The 21,288-nt window shown below is 39.6% G+C and overlaps 1 protein-coding gene across 6 annotated transcripts in view; it reads right to left on the reverse strand.

Moving 5' to 3' along the window:
* Positions 1 to 21,288, reverse strand: part of MICAL2 (microtubule associated monooxygenase, calponin and LIM domain containing 2) — a 136,416-nt gene that overhangs the window by 52,524 nt on the left and 62,604 nt on the right. The window contains exons 16-27 of one of the 6 annotated variants that reach the window (XM_075425078.1): positions 20,742 to 20,891; positions 19,483 to 19,587; positions 17,746 to 17,964; positions 17,417 to 17,518; positions 16,668 to 16,799; positions 8,597 to 8,704; positions 8,085 to 8,165; positions 6,483 to 6,669; positions 5,369 to 5,457; positions 4,932 to 5,031; positions 1,981 to 2,038; positions 33 to 240 (exon numbers count right to left, since the gene is read on the reverse strand). In XM_075425078.1, coding sequence (XP_075281193.1) covers positions 1,998 to 2,038; positions 4,932 to 5,031; positions 5,369 to 5,457; positions 6,483 to 6,669; positions 8,085 to 8,165; positions 8,597 to 8,704; positions 16,668 to 16,799; positions 17,417 to 17,518; positions 17,746 to 17,964; positions 19,483 to 19,587; positions 20,742 to 20,891 — 1,314 coding nt within the window. In that variant the 3' untranslated portion in view covers positions 33 to 240; positions 1,981 to 1,997. Of the gene's footprint in view, positions 1 to 32; positions 5,032 to 5,368; positions 5,458 to 6,482; positions 6,670 to 8,084; positions 8,166 to 8,596; positions 8,705 to 16,667; positions 16,800 to 17,286; positions 17,519 to 17,745; positions 17,965 to 19,482; positions 19,588 to 20,741; positions 20,892 to 21,288 lie in introns of those variants that run through there. The other 5 variants (XM_075425077.1, XM_075425075.1, XM_075425076.1 and 2 more) reach the window with 5 other exon arrangements.

Here is a 21,288-nt window from a genome sequence, read left to right on the forward strand (position 1 = left end):
AGATGAAACAAGGAGACTTATAAAGAACTACATTTATTTTTGTTTACAGCAGATATCATAAATAAAGCTAAAACAATTTTCACTGTGTGCAAAATACAGAATTTCCATGTGAAAATTTAAATACAGCATTAAAAACTATTTAATAAAAATATTCAGTTAAGATTATAAAGTAAAATGAAGACAGAAGATTGAGGAGGAGAAGGACAGAATCCTCACTGGCCAGGAAGACCTAGGAAGACTCTGCAACAGAGTGTAAAAAACACAGCAGTGGGAAGTGGTTTGAAATAGCAGACCTTTACGTCACAACCTTCATCTCAAAGCATGCTGAACTTTGTAACAAAACACCGTAGCCCTGAAATACATAGGAAGTCATGTCCTAACCATTTGTGCAGGAAGTGACGCTTCAAATACAGAGATGTTTCTGTGTGGGTGCAACGTGGGGACTTTCAAAGCCATCAAGACATTTTAGGATACCCACACAAATAAATACTATTGCTTCAGTCACGCAGACATACAGGCCAGCAAGATAAGGTATGGGGCTCTGACCCAGGCTGCTGCCCTTCTGCAGTCCTGGCTGAGGCGTGTGACATGGGGCAAGTGGCAGAGGATGTCTGGTCCTTCGGACAATTGCTGCTTAGATCAATTCCCAAAGGCCCTTCCCTTTGAAAGGGATCCTCAGCAGGGAAGGCTGGGTCATGACCATATCAACCAAAACCTTCACACACTTGCTTGTCAGACTGAGCCCTTGGGTCTGGTTTGGATTCATTCCCCCTTCCAGATTATCAACATGTGATTAGACATACTGGAACTTATATAAAAAAATACATACAAAATAATCATGCAAATTTGTCATGGAGAATAGTGGCAATGTCTCACACAGCAAGACCAATCCATTCATCAGAGTGGCAAATGGGGCCTAGTTAATTAGTTAACAAAACAATTCAAACCAAAACACTCTGGTTATATAAACTTGGCATTTTGATATTAGAGACTAAAAATAGCATGCACAGCTATTACTGTTAAGCCTGCCTACTACGTTATTTGGGGTGGCAGATTGCAATTTGCATCGCTTTGGCTACTTTTTCAACAGATTCCTTTTATGCCTTACTTTTCCAGTATGAAAGTAAGTAAGTGCTCAAAGCACCACAGTGCTCAAGCATTGCTTGCTCCTTGCGTATTTGAGCTCAATGGAAATAGGTGTTCACGCTAACCAGGCAAATCAGCTGGCTAATTGTCCTGGGTTCGGCCAGGACAGGGTGAATTTTCACCAGAATCCAGGAAGGGGCACAGCCGGGCGGGCTGACCCCACCTGGCCAAACAGAGCAGGGTATTCCATACCATGTGCCGCCATGCTGGGTTCCGGTGGGGGCACTCGCGGCTCGGGAGCACGCGGCGGCAGTCGGGAAGAGCGGCTCTCTGTGTTCTGCGGTTTGTGTTGTGTATTCCCCTTACCTGTATCGTTGTTGTTACTGTTCCCTTTGTTTGCTGTTCTGTTAAACTGCCCTTACCCCGACCCGCCAGTTTTTGCCTATTTTCTTTCCATTCTCCTCTGCACCCCAGCTGGGGGAGGGGCGGCCGCATGGCACTTTTGTTGCCGGCCGCAGCCAAACTATAACACTAATCTTGTCCTGACCTTATTTTAAATCTTTCCTTCAATACTTTGGAAGAAATAAGGCTTTAACTAGTTCTTTCAAGAGACAACATACTTGCCTCACTTACCTTAAAGGCACAAGGAAGTACACATGCACAGACGAGAGGAAAAACATTCTCTACAGAGAGCACAGACGTTACCTTTTCTAGAACCGTGAACTCAGCAACAGGTTAAACGATCGTGCCAAAGCTCACATCCATTAATATACCAGACACACACAGTTTGTTCCAAAAGTCTTAAAAAAAAAAAAAAGTGCACAATGAAATGCTCTCAAACAACAGTGTTAGTCACACAGGTTGGAACTGGCAAGCGGGGAAAAAAAAAGTCACCTGCGAGCAGAAAGGCTTCAGCCAGTGAGCGGGTGCAGCACCGGAATGACGAACTGGACTAAAAGCAACGAGGGAGATTGACAGAGAAGACAGCAGGAAAAAAACACAGAACTTAACTTGGTTATATAGGAAAGCATCAGAAAGATCACATAGGCACAAAAAACTGGCCAAAATGAAACTACCTTTTTTCATTAAATCATGAATGAGGACATATATGTATGAATCTTACTAGCAGAATATTAAGATGAAGAGATTAAAAAATATCTACCAATTAGCTTGATACCAATAAAAAAACCTTCCCAACAGAATCACTTGCAAACTCTCAGTGGAATACGCAGTGTAATTAAGATTCCTCAGGAAAATGTTGTCATTATGCAAGTTCCTGAATTCTGTTGTGGGAATGTAGGGATTTTATTCCCCATTATATAAAGCTATATAAAGCCAATACAATCTTTTTAATTTTTTTAATTTTATTTTTACACTTTCTACTAATAAGATTCATTGCTTTAAATTCAGTGAGCTTCAGAGATTTTCAGCTTTCTTACTATATCGCCATTTTCTGTAAGTTTACCATTATGCTTACTCGGCTGAAAAGCAGAAAGTTTCTTATAGTAAACAACAGGAGAAAATTTCAGGGAAAAAAAATGTTTCTAAAGACTGTGCTGTTGACAAACTGAAATCAAAACTGATGGCAAGCCAAGTTTTAAAACTTTACCACTTAGCAGTTTGCTGTGTTTGCAGGAGTAACATGGTAAAACACACTGCAGATTTTTTTCCTTTTTGGGGTGAAAAAATTACTATCACTAGCAAATAATTAAAAAGTGTTCCAAAGTAGTTTTTTTAAAATGCTATAAAAGAGGTACAGATACATTTCTTTACATATATACAGATGCCCACCATGTTACTATAATTGCCACTGCGTCCAGTCAATATTCTAGCAAAGTTTTGCTGAATACATGTTTGAGCATTAATGGCCATTTATTTAAAATGAATACTAACTTACACCTAAACAATTTTCTTCAAACACATTTTCATTTTCTGTGCATGTACTTAATTTTTTCCCAAAATACATAAGCACTCTAAAACATGAAAAGCTTTAAGCTTGTAGATTAATGGAAGTTAAACTATCTAGAAGAAAAATCCAGTTTTTCATTTATTTTGAACAGAAGACACGTTTCCTTTTAATACCTAAGCAACAAAACAATTCAAATCATCTTTTCCCACATAATGTTAAAAAAAAAACCAAAACAAAAAACCTGTCAGCCAATAAGCAGTGCAGTCATTTAAGACCACTGGAAGGTGATCCTCAACTTTGGTACTAACTGAATGCAACATTATTTCCTATTATTTAAGCCACATTCCTTTGGCTAGAAATAAATGCTACAGATGCTTTTAATTTTAGGTTATACATATTACCATGTTTATGTATCTACCTATTTCCTGGTTAACTTCTGAATTTAAACATTGAAGTATTTGAGAGGCAGGGAGCATGCTTGCCTCACTGGCTAACCAGGCTGTAAGTAAATCAGAATTTGGGATGTTAGTGTCTCCTTGTTAAATAGCTTATTTAACCTGTCCTGACACCTTCTGATTAAGGTAGATCTTGCTGAGAGACATCTGAAAGAAATTTACTCAACAGCTGCTCCAGATAATAGAATTTCACCTTTCTGCCATCAGCTTTATACAGTGAAATGAATGAAACACTCAACTAAGAAATAATCTCCATAGAACATGTTTGTAGGTTTTTGTTGTTTGTTCTAAACTTGAATTTGTAAAAAATTCCAAAAGACAACAGCAGTGCCTACGCAGAGGCATGACAGCAGTGGTTTCAGTTACAGATGAGTGCTCCATCAATTGGTATTCCTTGAATCAGCCACCTAATGAGGAAGCCTCGACTTGAGGAATAAGCCAAGTCTACTTACACTACCAGTTCCTTTGACTTACAGTTTCAATCAAGCCTTCACTCAGCTAAGATTTGCTCTTCAAATTTATTTCACAACTTTAAATAAATTAGTAGTACAGATTATACCCACTATCAACAAAGGGTATTTATCACATGTACGAAATGCAAAGGGCATGACTAGGAGCAACGTGAATTAAGTACATGTTTGGTTTTCTTTTTTAAACATATTCTTTAAACATATTCATGAAAGTTATAAACCTCATAACCCAGAGCAAAGATGAAAGCAAGAAGAAAAAAAAAAAAAAAGGTATGCGCCATATTCAGGTTTCAAAATTCATCACTTGTCATAAATATTCCCCAAACATCTGAAAAAACACGTATTCTTTCTTGGTCTAACAAAAACAACAAAAAAAGATGGGACAGGGAGACAGGGAGAAGAATGGCTTTAAAATGCACTACCCCCCTCAATGGTCTGATCACAGGATAAAACGGGTGTGTGTGTGTAATCTACAAAATATCCTTCATCCGTCTCCATGTTCTGGAAATGTGTCTGGACACTGTCCTTCATGCTCTAACATACAGTACATTTTATATTGAAAATTTTGATTGCACCTTGTTTACATCAGAAGGAATCCACCGTTCATTTAAGTCACACATTAAATTGCATGAAAAGTAAAAAAGCCCAAAAACCTCAAGAAAATAGTGAGGCTGTTCATTTTGAAAATCTGAAAGGCACAACTGAGCAAGACACACGGAAGAATTTAAACCCTATAGAATTTTTTCACCCATTCAAGCATATTTTCAAGTGAGAGCTCTGCTTCCCGGTACATATGAGTAAGTACCTCTAGAAGAGCCCAGAGGAATGGCACACCAAGGCTCAAGAGTTCGTACAAGTAGGTATAGTTATATGCATTGTCCCTGAAATGAAGATTTGTAGCGTGCAGAAAACCATGCATCCAGTTAGACAGGCGTCTGGGAATGTCAAGCAGATCCCTTGTCACCCGAAGGGGCCAGCTTAGCGTGCCCCTAAAGAAGGAAGTCAGGATACCTGGGGACCTGTCCTCTGGACTGCTAGCAGTAGACAAAGTGTTTTCTGTGGTGGTCTCTGTGGGTTTGGGTTCCTCTTTCTTCCATGCTTCTGTTGCCTCCTTATATAAAGCATTAAAAAATGTTAAAGATACTTCTAAAAATGGGAAGTCCAGTTTCTGTTACTGTTCTCAAGTTTCTGTATACATTCTAATTCCCAATTGCTCTTAAGTTCAACTTTACTTTGTACAGGAAAAGTTAATTTCCATTGAGAACCAGACTACGAATATGCCAAATTCACAGAACACAGGTTATATTTTATTATTGATATTACTACTTCTGGACGTCAGATAGAAAACATCTCTCTCACACACATACATAAACAAATATTGCAAAAAATATCTTTACAGATAAAGCTGCCTCAACATTTCCTGCATTAGTAATATGAACTATACACACCTTTCCCTGGAGCTGTAACGTTGCTCTTCTTTTTCTGTGTTTAGTACTGATTTTGCAGTGCGTAAAATGAGGTTTACAGTAAAATTTACCTACAAGAGAAAAAAATTATATGATATTTTATCTATACGTATATGACTGTTCCATCTATAAAAAGACGAAATCAGGATAATTAATGACTGGGCAGCAAAAGGAATGGGAAACTTGCCACCGACTCTGAATAGCTCACAGCTATTTATTTGTTAATAAGGTGAGGTCGTTTATCTACCACACAGGTTTAAGATCAGTAAATAGCAGAAAAACAAGATTCTATAAATACCAAGTTACAAACCAACCCAAGAGACATCAAGCAGCAAAAAGTCAAATAATCAGTTCAAGAAAAGCCTTCACAGAAGGTTCTCTGGACTGCAGAACAACTACCTTTGGCCTTGAGTCTTTAATGTTTTTGTATTAGGAGATCAGGTTAGTAGGTGGATCTACTCAAATCATTTGGAAGTGTGCAAGGGAATTTTAATTCAGTTTAATAATTTCTCTCTAAACTAAAACAAAAAGGCAAAAAGAAATTCCCCAACCTCAAACCCCAGGCTGTAGGTGGGACTGAGCACACAAGATCTGAACCTCCCGTTCTACAGCAGACTGGAATGAATTACACTGCTGCTTGGCCAGTACTGCTACTTTCAACTGCCGAGCCGTAACATCTTCAAAGAAGCAACCTACACTCGCCCCCATCCATGTAAATCTGCCACTGTCTTCACTTATCCTTACAGATCACGTAATTTAATGGCCAACTGTAAGTGAGAGATGAGAATAATTCTGTATTGTTGGAGAAAAATCACCTTTTTCCCCCTTGGCTTTGACCTGTGATTGGACAAACTGTATTTTGGTTACTCAACTTATTTTCCACTGAGGATTTCTTCATTTAAAGCTCAGGTCTGTCATAACTGGATTCTTTTGAAAGACTAGAACTGCAAGTACAAGGACTCAAAGATCGGCATGGATGCAAACAACATACTTGGCAGACTTCCTCGGGACCGAGCTACTCGGCCAGGTCTTTTTCCCTAGTTCCATCAGAAATATCAATACATTTTAAAATATTCTTAAATAGTTCCTATATTACCTTCTTCAACATCAAAGGCATAAATTCCTAAACGGAGTGTTGTAGAACATATTTCACACTTGAAGCACTCCCTGTGAAAGAAGTGGCCTTCTGCACTCAGTCGCTCCATAACGTATACCCGCTTTTTGCAGAAGTAACAAATGTCACTCCCTCCGATAGACTGAGGAAATTCTTTTCGCAGAGATCCCTGTTAAAAGATAAAAATAGAAACACACATAAAGCTGTTGCACTACATCCAGATATAAATTCTTATTAAGTGGGAAACTGCTTTAGCTGCTTGAAGTTTTACACAGCCCCCTCTGCACACTATTAAAATAAGCATCAGTCAGCTTTTTTATTACTCATTTGCTACAATTCTGTAGGCTTATGCAGCAATTCATAAATCAGCCATCACAAGGACTTTAAGCGGTGAGTTTTCAGTTGGACTTGCTTGCAGCTTCCCTCTGGGAGTTCACCAACACTTTACATTTACTCAGGTACAAGAGCAGCATCAGCCCCAAATGCTCTTTCACCACCCTGCACCGCGCTGGCTCAGGCACTCACGTCTCACAGCTGTGGGCACTGGTGCTTCTCAGAAGAGGGTAAAGGCAAACCTTGCCAGCCTCAAACAACAGACATGCATTTGGAGCTAAGTAAACAGACACCCTGAAGACTTAGTTCATACACACTCCAGAGGAAAACGTAGGCTTGTGCTTTAATGTCCAGGAAGACAAACTGAGTCTTCGATGCTGGTGTCTGAACTACCATTTAGACCGTGGCAGACATGCCTCCCCTCTCAGCCATGTTACTCCTGAGACTACAGCCCAAGATGGGGCTTGGTTTGTTTTAAAACTCAATTTAAGTCCTACCACAGACACTCAGAATATTTTTAACTCACTGGACTTTCAATTATTATCCACATTAACAACTTGAAACTATTCTGAAAGTTTTTGTTGAATTTGGGCTGGCAATTAACATGCTTTAATTGCCACAGAGCTCATCCTCTCTAGATATAGATGCAAATTATAAATGGATTAGATGCCACTGGGCTTCCCTTTTCTTATTAGAGGCAGGTATGACTATGTTACTTTGAATTATTGTATTCTGCTTAGCTGTAGGTCAGTACAGGCGAGCATCCTGTCTCTACCACAGCCATCACCATCTTCCTCTCCTTCCACCATCACCACTTCCACAGGAGAGGTACCACACATGCGACAGGCATGGGCTTGGTAGAGTCCTGGCGCATTCAGACAGCGGCACACAGTCCACACAACTCATCTTTAATTTGCCAGCAAAGAAGGCCTCGGAACAATTTTTTAAGTGCCACTCACAATTGTCAGTGTCACGAGTCACACTCTTGTGCCTAAAACTTGAGAATCCTATTCCAAATTTGCCATTAGTTACCCATTTTTCTGCGATGGATCATTTCAGAGTATGAACTACATGAAACTTTCCAAACAAAGTAGCATGCAAATGGAAACGCATACAAATGCATTTTTAAAAATACAACGCTAATAGAACAGGTCAGCTAGTTACAAAGAAGCGGAAGCAATCCGAGTTTAGTGCTGACTGGTAAGTAAGTGTCATCACCACAACACACCACCTCACTTTGCTTCCCAATACCTGACAGCTCTGGGCAGTAGAGGCAGGAGATGGAGAATGAGGAATGGGGCAAGAACCTGTAGCTCTGTCCAGAGACTGCTTCTGAATTCAACACAGAACAGTGTCAGAGTTTAAAAACAGCTCTCTTCAGAATGAGGCACAGTGATTCAGCATTTGTATGTTAAAAATAACTGCATGAACATGTACTGTACAAAACTTTCTTTAGAAGCCACCCTGATTAATAATTGTCTTCTGTTACTAATTGTACCAGTAATTACATCTAATAAAAGCTTCCTAAAGTTTTAATTCATACAGACAAGTAATAAAAATATAAATAGAAGACATGGTGAGCAACATTTCCAGCACATCTACACATCATCGTATTTTGCCAATATGCACTTGATTCCTTAATAAGTGTTAGAGCTTTTGTAACACTTAAAAAGCTCCACAACCAGGGTGTTAAGTTAGGATGATATTCTGGAAACACCACTCTTTTAAGGTAAGTTATTGTTTCTTTGTGGGTTTAGTCTTACCAGTTCAAGGGGGGGAAACTGTGGCTTGGGTCTGTGATCATTCACATACAGATTGACAAGAACTTCAGCCACAGCTCCAACTGCACATGAGACCTTTCCTACAGTCATCTAACCAGAAAAGGGGAGAAGTTGAAAAACAGAAGAAAGAGCTTTAGTTATTCTTGAAAAAGAATTTAACGAGAAAAGGACAAGATGACTTGAAAACACACAAACAATGATAACGAGAAGCTAGGAGAAAGAGCAGAGGCAAAGCCTAGCAGAGCACAAACCATGTTCATGCATGATCAGCATGGTTGAGCTGGTGGCCACAGAAAGCCTCCATGCAGCCCACACACTTCTCCCACAGCATGAGGCCTCCTGCCGTGTCTGCAAAAGGCTGAGCCGGGAGCTACTGCCTGGCTTTTGGGGTTGAACCATTCCGCTAGATTAAAAAAAACCCCATTGTTCACTGTGACTTCTTGGGACTTTGTTGTCATATTTCAGAACAGGGGTAGGGACTAAACTTCACACTAACAGACCACAAACCGTGGCATTTCAGGAAATACTCTATGCAAATGTACTAGAAGTCCCGCACAGAAATGTTTTGTTGATGCTCATAGAGCAATCATTCTCCTTCTCCCCAGTGACTCATCTCAATGCCAGGGAAAACCGGAGAAGCTACGCCCATGAAAGGAAGACATCTCCTTTAATCTGCTTCATCACACTATTGCAGCTACTAATGTTAGGCTGTTTCTACCCAAATTTATCAAACAGACAGGCCTACAAGGAGACTGCAGGTCCTTAAGACTGTGGCTGTGAATGTACTGTAGCCAGACCACTGACTGCATGGTTCCAGGCTTCCTTCCCAAAACACATGCCCAGGGACTGGAAAAGAAGAAAGGGGGGTGTGTGTGTGGCAGGTGGGTAGTCAGGTAGTCTAGTCCTCTGTTCTTGGAAAAAAAGACTGTGAAAACTCCATAGATTTACAGAAATACTTCCCATAAATTATAAATAAATAATTTTAAAGCATTTTCTATCAAGTTTAAAAGCAACTCTAATGCACTGGGGGTGTGTTTTCAAGAATTACGATGGATAAAAATATTCTTGCTAATAAAAAAAAAATTTCAAGTTCAGGAACCTGGGAACATGTCCAGCCCCTTACAGGTCCCCTTATCTTTTCAGAGTTATACCATAATTACCTTAATATCTAGGCAGATAAAAAATATGTATGCTAAGACAACAAAGGCCATTCAAGGGACAAATTTCTGTACTCGTTTGTTTTATTTAATACAAAAAGACTTTCAATATTATTCAGTATCTGCACAATTTGTGACGTAACAATAGCAAAGTAAACTCTTAATTACATACCACAATGCTGTCCTAAGTGGTACATTAAACTATAAACCAATAAGAGAAGCGAAATTACTTGCTACTACAGGAAAACTACATTCCTTTACATTGTTTAAGATCACAGAAGAAAAATTTTCCTGCCCAAATTTGGCACCTCTGAATATGCTGAGGAACTTCTAGACCACATACAACTTATCACCCATTAGCTTCCAGATAAAAGAAAGTGTTCAAAATCAGCTGAAGCAGAATGTTTACTTTGAACCAGTTAAACGCTGGGGCAATCAGTTAAATAATAAGGCTATGCTTAAAGTGCAAGTAGTTGAATTTCAGGAAAAGTATCCTTGAGCTTGAACTACACCTTGCAATTCATCAGGTGGGTTGATTTCTGTTCTCCACCCATTGGAGCTATCTGTATCAACATTAAAGCAGTCAAAACAAGAAAACTGCATGTTTATACATACTTTAAAAAATGTTATTAAAAGGAAACATTCTTGTCACAAATGTGAATTCACATTCCAAGTAAAAGAAAATGGGATACCAATTTAATCTAGCAACCAAAAGATTGCTGACTGCTCTCGTCTCCTAAGCAAGAACCACCAACACAACCATTGTTGCTACTGCTCAGCAGGGAGGGCAGGAAGCAAGTGGACTTAAGTACTAATTAGATCTCAATTTAGAGAAACTGTTTAATAAGGACATATTACTGGGGAAAATTCTCTACTGGTTCTCCTTGCTGAATCAGATATGCGGGTAGTCAAGAGGAGATCAGTTTGCCATAGCCTCAGTACTGCAGCTTTCAGATGCCTTGCAGAGGGATCTAAATAGATTGGAGCATTGGGCAATGATTAATGGGATGAAATTTAGCAAGTCCAAATGCCATATTCTGCACCTAGGACGGAGTAATGCCGGGCACAAGCACAAACTGGGAGAGGAGTGGCTGGAGAGCAGCCCTGCAGAAAGGGATCTGGAGGTGCTGGTCGGCAGCAGGCTCAACACAAGCCGGCAGCGGGCCCTGGCAGCCAGGAGGGCAAACCGCATCCAGGGGTGCATCAAGCACAGCATAACCAGCCGGTCAAAAGAGGTGATCACCCTGCTGCAGTCAGTGCTGGTGTGGCCTCACCTGGAGTACTGTGTGCAGTTCTGGACCCCACAATTTCAGATGAATGTGAAGGTCCATGAATGCATCCAGAGGGGAGCAACAAAGCTGGTGAAAGGGCTGGCAGGAATGTCCTAGGAGGAGCGGCTAAGGACTTTGGGCTTGTCTAGTTTGGAGAAAAGGAGGCTGAGGGGCCACCTCATTGCTCTCTACAGCTTCCTGAGGAGGGAACGTGGAGAGGGAGGTGCTGATCTCTTCTCCCTGGTGTCCATTGTGTCCAGTGATAGGACATGTGGGAATGGTTGAAAGCTACACCAGGGGAGATTCAGTCTGGGCATTAGGAAGCATTTCTTTACCAAGAGGGTAGTCAAACACTGCAGCAGGCTTCCTAGAGAGGTGGTCGATGCCCCAGGCCTGTCAGTGTTTAAGAGGCTTTTGGACAATGCCCTTAATACCATGCTTTAGCTTTTGGTCAGCACTGAATTGCTCAGGCGGTTGGACTCGATGATCATTGCAGGCCCCTTCCAACCGAAATATTCTATTCTATTCTATTCAAATGCCATTCAATCACAAAACAGAAGTACCAGGATGAGAATCCATCGGGGCAGCCCCATGAGCACCTGTCACCATCAGAAATCCGCAGAGAATGGGACGGACAGGGCGTGCAAGAGCAGTGCTGCCCTACAAGGCTCATGACTTCTGCCCTCATATGACAACATCGCAACCGCCAATCCTAAACCTCACCCTGCTTACGGACAAGGAGTTCAATAACACCCTCACCCATTTAATCGTGTTGCAAGAGAGAGGGTCTGGCCCCAGATCTACACACATTCCTTTACAGAACCCGTCAGCTCTTACACGGCTTAACTTTGGTGAACAGCACACAGATGTCTGTCTGCCTGATGCTGCTCACGTGCCCTGGAAACTCAGCATACACCTAACAGGTTTTATATTTTGCTCATGCATTTACTACCCTTGAGGCTCTGGTGTACGTGACAGCCCACACACGCATGCAATTTCGTAGTGCTGGGGCCACTATCAATATGTAACAGGATATTGCTCACAATTCAGGCAGGTTTACACCAATAGCTTTAAATCCTTTGTTGGAAAGGAACATTAAAGAGTTACCTTACATGGTGAATTTCAGGAAACAATCAAGAAAACACTTAAAAATCCCTCAAGTGTTTGTGATTTACTAAGACTATCGACCTGTCAGAGACACATTTCCAAAGCTTTTTAGCAGGCTCATCAGGGTGGTTATTAATGTGGGAAGAGAAAGCTGCCTTCTGTATTTCCCTGCATTATTATTTATAACACCACAGCCAACCAACAAGTAACCCTCAGTAGTATTTTCATAAAACAAAGGACATATGCTTTCTGCCTCCAAAAACATGTAATGCTTCCCCTTTCTTGTTTCATATCCTTAAGTGATTCTCCCAGTCTTGTTTTGCTTTGAAGGCAATTTATTTACTTTTGGTACCACCTGATAGATATATTTTACCTCTGAGATAAACAACATTTGAGTAATAAGTTACTGTGTGTAGGAAACACCCAAGGCCTGCTTACTGCTGGTAATTAGAGTCACGTCACTAAAGGGTAACAGTTGGTCCAAACTCTGCAGGCAGCAAAGCCTACTGATTGCAACATCCTCATAGTTCTTATGGCTTATTGTGTGGATTCACTCATGCAAAGGTCAGATGAACACAGTTTTCTGAACGTCAGTCCACTTTAAATAGAAAACAGGAATAACCAAAGCCCAGCCTGTAATATAATATTTGTGAATTCATAATTCTACCTATGTGAATTCTGACAGCTGATTAAAGCTAGAAAGTAGTTTTGATTATTACTGGCAACTTGTATGTAGTGTCATCTAGAAGTTAATTCTTAATAAGTTGTAATGACTGTATGTCTTTAAAAGAAACAATATGCTTCCATAGCCTTCCTTTCAAGTGCTCCTTTCAGGACTGAGGCTTAATAACAGGTTTCTGTAATAAGACAGTACGATTTCTTAGCCACCATTTTCAATAAATATGCCATCATAACTAATACTGTGTTCCAATGAAAATTCAACAGATTTAAAGGATCGTCATATCTGATAATAATCTCAGTACTCACTTGAAATTGAAAGGACAGTACTAACTATTTAAAGGATGGGAGGATGCTGATATTTATAGGTCACATCTCATGAAATCTTACGTAACTCGAAATATTTCTATTTTCTTCTGTTCTTCTGCTGGGAAAACGCAGAAATATTAACACCAATGTGAGGCAGCTCTTTCTGTTGGCTTACCAATCCTGCAGGCCTTTTTCATACTGAAGTCTAAGCTTACCCAGTGACACCTCTCAGGACAGAGACCAGAAATACGAATTCTGAGTCCTATAACCCCATCCTCAAAATAACCCAAACACAGGCAATTACCAGTACATATTCATAGCAGAGAGGTCCAAACATATTGTTCAAATATCCTGCACAGTACTTGAAAATACACACTGCACACCTGAAGTATTATCAAATTTTATTTATATAGTGCTGCACATTTGGCTAGTGTTTATATAGAGTATAATAAAACTTTGCACACTTTTCAGAACATGAATCTTCAAAGATAAAACATAAGGACAACAATTTAATCATGGAAGGGCATGGACAGACTGTTTGTTATGAAATCATGGCTGCAGCAGGTGCTCCCTGAAGATTACTCTTACAGTAAAAATAGCAGTAAGAAATCTGCTTCTTGGAAAATTTTGCTTCAGAAATTACAAAAGGTAAGCCAAAATGTGGCCTGTGTAACTTGAAGAGGAACAGAACTTAAGTTGCCAAAGACAGGTAAAGCTAAAGTAACAGGGGTATCACTCAACTGAATCAACCTCACAGCACATATATAGTATGGAGAACAAAAGTCTTGCACATGCATTAACACTTCCCCAGCACATCACCAATGCAAATAACGGTCCTGGACATAGGTCCAAAGGGCCACTAAGTCCACCCCCTGTCCCCAGGGCAGGATCCACATTACTTAGGTAAAGTAAGCGCACATTGGCACAACCTGCTCCAAAAGCCATCCATGCTGCAGACTGCAGGCCTCCTCCAGCACCCTGTGCTGTGCCGATACTGGGCACAGAGGACAGGTACCCTCCCTTTCTCCACAATGGCCTTGCACAGACATCATGGCTGACTGACCCTGTCTAACCCCTCCATTCCCTCTTAGTTATCCCTGTAGCAAGGACAGCACCAACAATGTCACTTGTACTCACTGGCAACCCTGGAAAGGAAACTCAATGAGGTTTTTTGCCCCTCCCCCCCCCCCCCTTTTTTTTTTTCAATCTACTTACTACCTTTCCCACTGAAATATCTACAGTAATCCATCATCAGTTGGGCTTCATTTGGATCAGGCTTTCTATTACTGCATCTGCCTCAAAGGGGAGGAAAGTAAAAGTTTGCCTGTCATTATCAGACCTGCTATTTAAAAATTGTCAGATATGCCGTGCCAAATGCACTATTTAGACATATTTAGACATATGTAATGCACAGAGTGTACAAGAGGACCTGAGTCTGTACAACTCTGTGTAGCAGTATAGTAGGCATCAAGATGATCATGCATGCAGATCTGCCAAAGAATACATGTAGTCCTACCTAACCAGCCAAATATTCACCAAATGAGATGAACGTATATTTACCATGCTGGTGACAGAACAAGATTTTCTTGCCTCAGCTGTTCTGCATTCTGCAATTACTTCTGGAGAGAGCATTTTTCAATTGAAGTAAACTCAGCCTGAGTGAAATCAAATCACAACAAACTATTGCTGCACCATTTAAATACAATGGCAAACTAATAAAAGGCTGTGATTGCACTTTAAGCAAAATGCAGTTTAATTAAAACATCCAAAAATGATTGCTCAGGTCAAGTGCTCTCTAAGAAAAAATTATAAAATTGGGATTTTATAATTTAATAAAATTTAATTTTATAATAAAAATGATCACTCACAGAGTTTCCATATGTTTAAGAGCCTAGTTCGCATATTCTGTAGGATTGTTCACATAGTTTGTGGGGTTTTTTAAATTCTCTTTGCAGTGTCACAATAGCTCTCCCAATCAAATGAGCAACAGGCCCCATTATTTTGGAAACCATTATTTAGTTAACACCCATCCCATGCCATACCTCCTAGGTCACAAAAAGAAAGAGGCAAATTCAGGCAAAGGAATTATTCTGAAAATGAAGGGAATTAGGGGATTACCACAATAAGGCACCTGCTGGGCTTGCAGTGTCCTTCAAAGGCTGTGTAGCCTGTATTTTCCTGGGGAATGAGAGGAAGGGAGTCTTTTCAACACAGCTCTATCTCAACCAAGGAAAATGCCTTTACAAACTGCAAGTCAGCTCAGTATCACCTCCTCAGTTACTGCTGAGGCTGTGAACCTGATTTCCAGCCAGCATTAACAATGTGGTGCAAAATAACATAAAAAGATCTAGACCAATTCCACCAAACGATGCTGCTGAATTCCCACCAGATAGGAAATTACCCTCAGCCGTGGATTACCTGAAGTTGGGCAATACTCCTCAGTATTTCATAAAACTATTGTAATTTAAATACAACAGAAGCAGGCAGAATGCTTTGCTCCTCCTCACAGCAAATGGAGATGGTACCCAGTTCTGCCAAATAGCACTTCTCATGTGTCAGGCAGCAGAGCCAGCAGCTCCAGCAGTACCTGCACTGTGCCACAGCAGTCACCTTCAATACTTATAGAAACTTGATGTTTCCACCTTTATTTCCACACCAACCCTACTCAATTCTGCAGTGTTCCCAGACCGCTGCTATGTAATCTGTGAGTGAGGGAAAGGGAACCTGCACTTTTACCTGCCTTGAAAAGCTCAAAAATATCAAACTTCCATTAATTAAAATCCTTCTAAAACAAGGGGAGTTAGAAGGCAATGTTGCCTTACCTTCCACAGATAAAACCACAGCCCATTGTAACATCAACATAAGTAGTAAGAGCTGAGTATCTCCAATTCCAGAGTTACTGCTTTCATTTGGAGTATGCATGTTTCCTCTCTGTAAAGTTTGCTGTTACAAAGAACTGTAATCTCGCAATTGATGCACAGAATCAAGTTTAAAATACATATAAGTAAACAGACAAAGCAACAATAAAATCTGACTGTATTGACAAGTGCTCATACAATTCCAAGACACAGCCTCTAGTTAAAATAACCATTTTTGTGCAGGTTCTTCCCTCCAGTCCAGACAGATACTCTTATGAAAAGAAACACAAGTGCCACCCCAGAAGAACTAACCAATCCCATAACACCTGGTTAGCTATACAATATGAAGCTTGTTCTCTGCCAGGCATGTCTGTGGTATTGTCTAACAACAGAATGTTTAAAATAAGCAGCAATGCAAAACTTTCAGAATTGAAGCAAAAATTTTGTGAACTATGGGCTCTGTTCATTAGCTTTATACCTGAACTATGTTTACCGATGGCTTTTCTCTTACAAACACACAGAATCAACAACAGTGAACAAAATAATTTTGATTCCAATGCGAAATACAACCTGTACAACAGATCTGCTGGCAGCACTTTCCATTCAAGCCATTTCTCACGCAGCTTCAGTGCAAGTTTGGGTTTTACATGAAAAAAATCTGTTAATAGAGTACCTGTCTAGGAGGAACAGCAGGGGAAGCTGAACCAACAGATGATGGAGAAGAGGCGGCAGCTGAATCATGAGGTGGAGGGCAAGAGGGAGTTGGGGGCTGAGAATGGGATAAGCCTTTAGTAGGTAGCTTATTCTGTGTAGAGCAGAAACAGGAGAGTTATCCAAGAGACAGTGACATTAGCACAGGTTAGAGAATAATTTCAGTGTCATGCTTCAAAAAAAAATAGAGAGATAATAACTACAACTCTGCTTTTTCCACTATTTCTGCACAGTGAGAAGCCATGGAAATCATCATGGCAAGACTTTCAAGTCAAATGGTTATTATTGTGCCCAGTTTTCTTATTAAAAATATTTACAGTGGGCAGTGGGGTAAGATAGTGCTGGAGGAAAGCATAACGAAACATCAGAAATGCCAGATTGCACTGACTGAGACCTACTGCTCACCAATTCATTAGAAACTGTGAGCTACCGGCGTATACTTAAGCACAATACATGGTTTATTCTAACACATTTCTCTCATGCTAAAGTACTCTGACTAGGTTTTATGACTTAGGCTGTGTTTACCTCATAAATTATGCAATAATATTTAAACAAAGCTTTTTATCAGTTGCAGTGGAATCCAAATTACTTTTCAGATACACCCAGGATGAAAGCAAAGTTAAAAAGAAAACCACTGCAATTTTTTCCCTGCATAAATTCTTGTATGTTTTCTAACTCAGCACTTCTTCAGGTGCAAAACCTAATATTCACCTTTGGAAACTCCATGTATCCAAACATTGATGCAAGATGTGCTGCTTTCTCTTTAATGTTCTTTTTATGGAATTCCCTATTTGCTATGGTCTGAGCTCTTTTCTGCAATAAAAGCCAGGGAAGGAAAGCCAAGAAAAGAAAGAAAAAGAGAGAGATTTCATTTAATGTCACACACATTATCAGAATACAGCAAGTTTGTAGAAAGACTTTTTATTATCTTAATATAACCTTAAGTCAACAGAGAAAACGCCAGCATATCCAGGGAAAATACAGTACACAGATTAATATATGCAGTTATAAGACAGAAAGGAAAAGAAATTGCTCATCACCTGTTTCATTTTTTCCTCCAGGTGCTGAAGACGCTCAAGCACTCCAGAAAGGACAATTGCAGCAGAACAGGCAGATGCGAGATTTTCAGAGGTTTCTGACAGACTGGGCTGGGTATCTGGTTTTTGTACAGTCTTTGCTCTCCTGGCCATATGATCAGAACCATTTAAAGACTGTTTAGGTTCCCTGACCTCGTGTTCACTCCTAGCTACCACCTGAAACTGGGAAACACTTGAAGTGAAAAAAAATCTGCTTTCTGCACTACCATGCAGTATATGCAGCTTTTAAGGATGCTTCCAGAAGCGCAGCACAGTCATGCACATAACCAGTAATAAAATGTTCTCACGTCACTGTTTGCACACTATCTACTGCATCTCTGATGCTTGTGTCCATGCACTGAAATAAATCAATCCTATACAACTTCCGCAGGTCTTCACATCCTTCTCTAGGTTTGTCTCAAGTTTTTGCGAATAACCCTAGATAGCACCAGTGCAGAAGAACATGACACTACATCTCCTTCTAGGGTTTTTAGGAAAGGTTTGGGTGGTTGTTTTTTTTTTTTTTTTTTTTTTTAGCATCACATCTGCCTGAAATGAAACCTACACTCAGATTGTAGGAGTATCAACAGTAGTTCTTGGCATAATTCTAGATCTAGTCTGACCCAAGTAAAGCTATAATGTATCTCAGATTTAAAGCATTTTCTGAGGAGTTCAGAATAAGTCTTTCAATTTGAATCTTCATGGGAAATAGCTTTTGAAGTAAATGAAACATTTGAACCAGTTCAGCTTTATCAAATTCAGCCTTAAAATGACCTTCCAGCCGGTCTTTTCACGACAGTTTTCTACTTCATCCTATCTGTCCAGTTCAAATAAATACACAAACTTTCCAAATCTCGGAATTAAAATTACAAAACCTAATGCCAATCAACTTGCAGTGTGCTCCTGATGTTTCAGGATAGCACAGCTGCCTTTAAAACAACAATTCTCAAACGGTTTATGAATCTGCATTTTTCATCAAGCTGATCTGTAGATTTCCACATGCAACGCAGATCTCATTTCACTGTGGACTACTCTTGAAATACCACTATAGGATATTTCCTTCCATTTAAAACTTTAATGTAAAGTGAATGTCAATACTATTTAATATGAGATTGCTTTCACTGGAATTACCAAGAGAAAAATTTAGCCAACGTATTCAAAAATTTTGCCCTATTTACACAATGCTGCAAAAGAGCCTTCAGCAGAAATTGTTATCACAAGCTTTACTAAAAACCTTGGGCATCACTATCAGCTTTTTAGTCAGACTTTTATCTTCCACATTTTTGCCGGGTTTCTTAGGGTGGAAAACTCCTTTCGCCTCATCATTACAACAGCCCAAAGCATCAAGAACATGCATAGACAAATTTTCAGGCACTGCTGTAGTTTTCTCACGTGGTAAATGTAGCTATGTAATGATATTTATACAATTTTGAGTCTAGATGTGATAACACAGAAATCAACACTTATGTTTTTGGAGTTTTTCCACACAGTTACTACTTCTTTCAAATAGTTTTCTCATCTGGTCAAGCAGGTGTTAAAACTTTAATGTGGTTTTCACAATTCTCAGCTAAATATATCTCTTAACTCTGCATATTACGTCCAAATATTGTTTTATATCTTCTGTAGCTACAGAATAACATTGAGTTCCCAGCAGTAAGAGAAATGGTGTATTTGTCAGGTGTTACCCATATGAGTTCCTACCTGCCTTTTTGGTTGAGGTGGAAGAAGACTTGGATCCTTAGGTTTAGCAAAGTGAGGATTAACAGGAGAGTCAGAAGAGAGCAGGGCTGGTCTATCTGTTAGCTCCTTGTAAAGCATTTTTAAAATTATAAAGACAGAGTAGAAAAAAAAAGGAAGACAGTAAATAGGATTCAAAGATGAGGCAGAAAGAAATAAAAGCTGCTTTTAAAAACATGTTACTATGGAGCTTAACAACACATTTTGCAGGTTTTTGTCACCTACCCATTTCATTAACCCCTTCTACCATCAAAGATATACTTAAAATTCAGCACATGCAGTATTCTTTAAGAGAGGTTATGATCAAAGGGTAACGCATCAAGGCTTCCTTCAACATGGCCAAGCAAACCTCTGCACACACATCACGCACAGAAAACTCAGGGCATTGACAGCAACAACAGCAACTGACCAACAATGGTTCATGGACCAAGAAAGTCACCTGACATGTAATAACCCTACACTCCTGGAGGACTTAAATATGTAAATAAACAAACAGATACAAGCACAAAGAATTAAGAAAGTCATCACCTTTGACAGAACCTTAACACCTTGTCCATCCTTCCTTCACACCTTTTAGGAGACAGATCTGAATTCAGCTGACTCAAACCATCTTACTGGCTAAAGTGTGATTTCGAGCTTATCGTGCATACCTTGTCAGCATGGGATTACTTTTAAAACACCACTAGTCACACTAACAACAAACCATGAAAATGCTGTGGAATGTACAAATATATTCCATTATGCCAATTTTCGGGAATAAAAATGGCAGCCGGACACATCTTACAAAAGATTAGGTTCCCTTCTTACGCTTTCTAAATTTTCCACAAAGAAAGATTCTACTGGATATGTAGTGTCCTTTATTCACAGAATACAGGAAAAAGGAAGTCTTTCTGCAATACCATATGCAGTCAGCTTAGACTTCCACACAAAGCAAAAATTCAGACTGGCTTACAAGAAACTTCTAGACATTGCAATTCTACTATATTTTTATTAATATATTAGATATTAATACACTATATTAATATGCATTAGTCAACCTATATTAGTCATATTTGTTCAGTAAGTATTGAAATACTTCTAATTTGCATAAAGCATAAAAAAAGACAACCCACTTCAAACAGGTAACAGATTCATTTTTTTCCCCTTAGAAATCTGCATCACATTAACAAGGAGGGACTACAGTTTAATTTTAGAGATTACTTGTATGTTCATCTATGACCTACCTGCCTCCGAAAAATTGTATTTGGAGCATTCTCTTCAAACTTTGCCAACAGTTGAGTTGCCATTGATTTAACTTTATTCTGGTTCATTCCTTCTCTGCCATCACTTTGTTCTTTCCCAGCATTTGTCCCTTGGCTTGAAAAGCCTGAAGCCTGCAAGGGAACAACAAACTACGCTTTTCTCTAGTTTATCTATGACACTCACAAAGAGAGAGAAAGAGGGAGATAACATCTTCATCAGCAAAGGGTGAAAGGAAATACAGTCTACAGTGTATTAAAAGTGACACTGATTAGCATGCAAAAGTCACCAAAAAAAGAAATTTTCCTTGATCCCAGAGTACAGTAAAAAGGGAACATTAATTGATGCTGCTGCTGATAAAGCAGAGTCACAAAGGTAACTAATTGGAGAACGGCTAGGAACCAAGCTGCAATGCAAACTCTTCAAACAAAAATCTGTTTAAATAAATGAGTTGGGAAAAGGAAAAAACCCACCCCAATACCCTAAATGCTCTTGGGTGAGAAAGAAAAGTAGTGCCATTTAGGTAATGCT

Source organism: Opisthocomus hoazin, chromosome 7, assembly GCF_030867145.1.
Source record: "Opisthocomus hoazin isolate bOpiHoa1 chromosome 7, bOpiHoa1.hap1, whole genome shotgun sequence".
Classification (NCBI taxonomy): Eukaryota; Metazoa; Chordata; class Aves; order Opisthocomiformes; family Opisthocomidae; genus Opisthocomus; species Opisthocomus hoazin.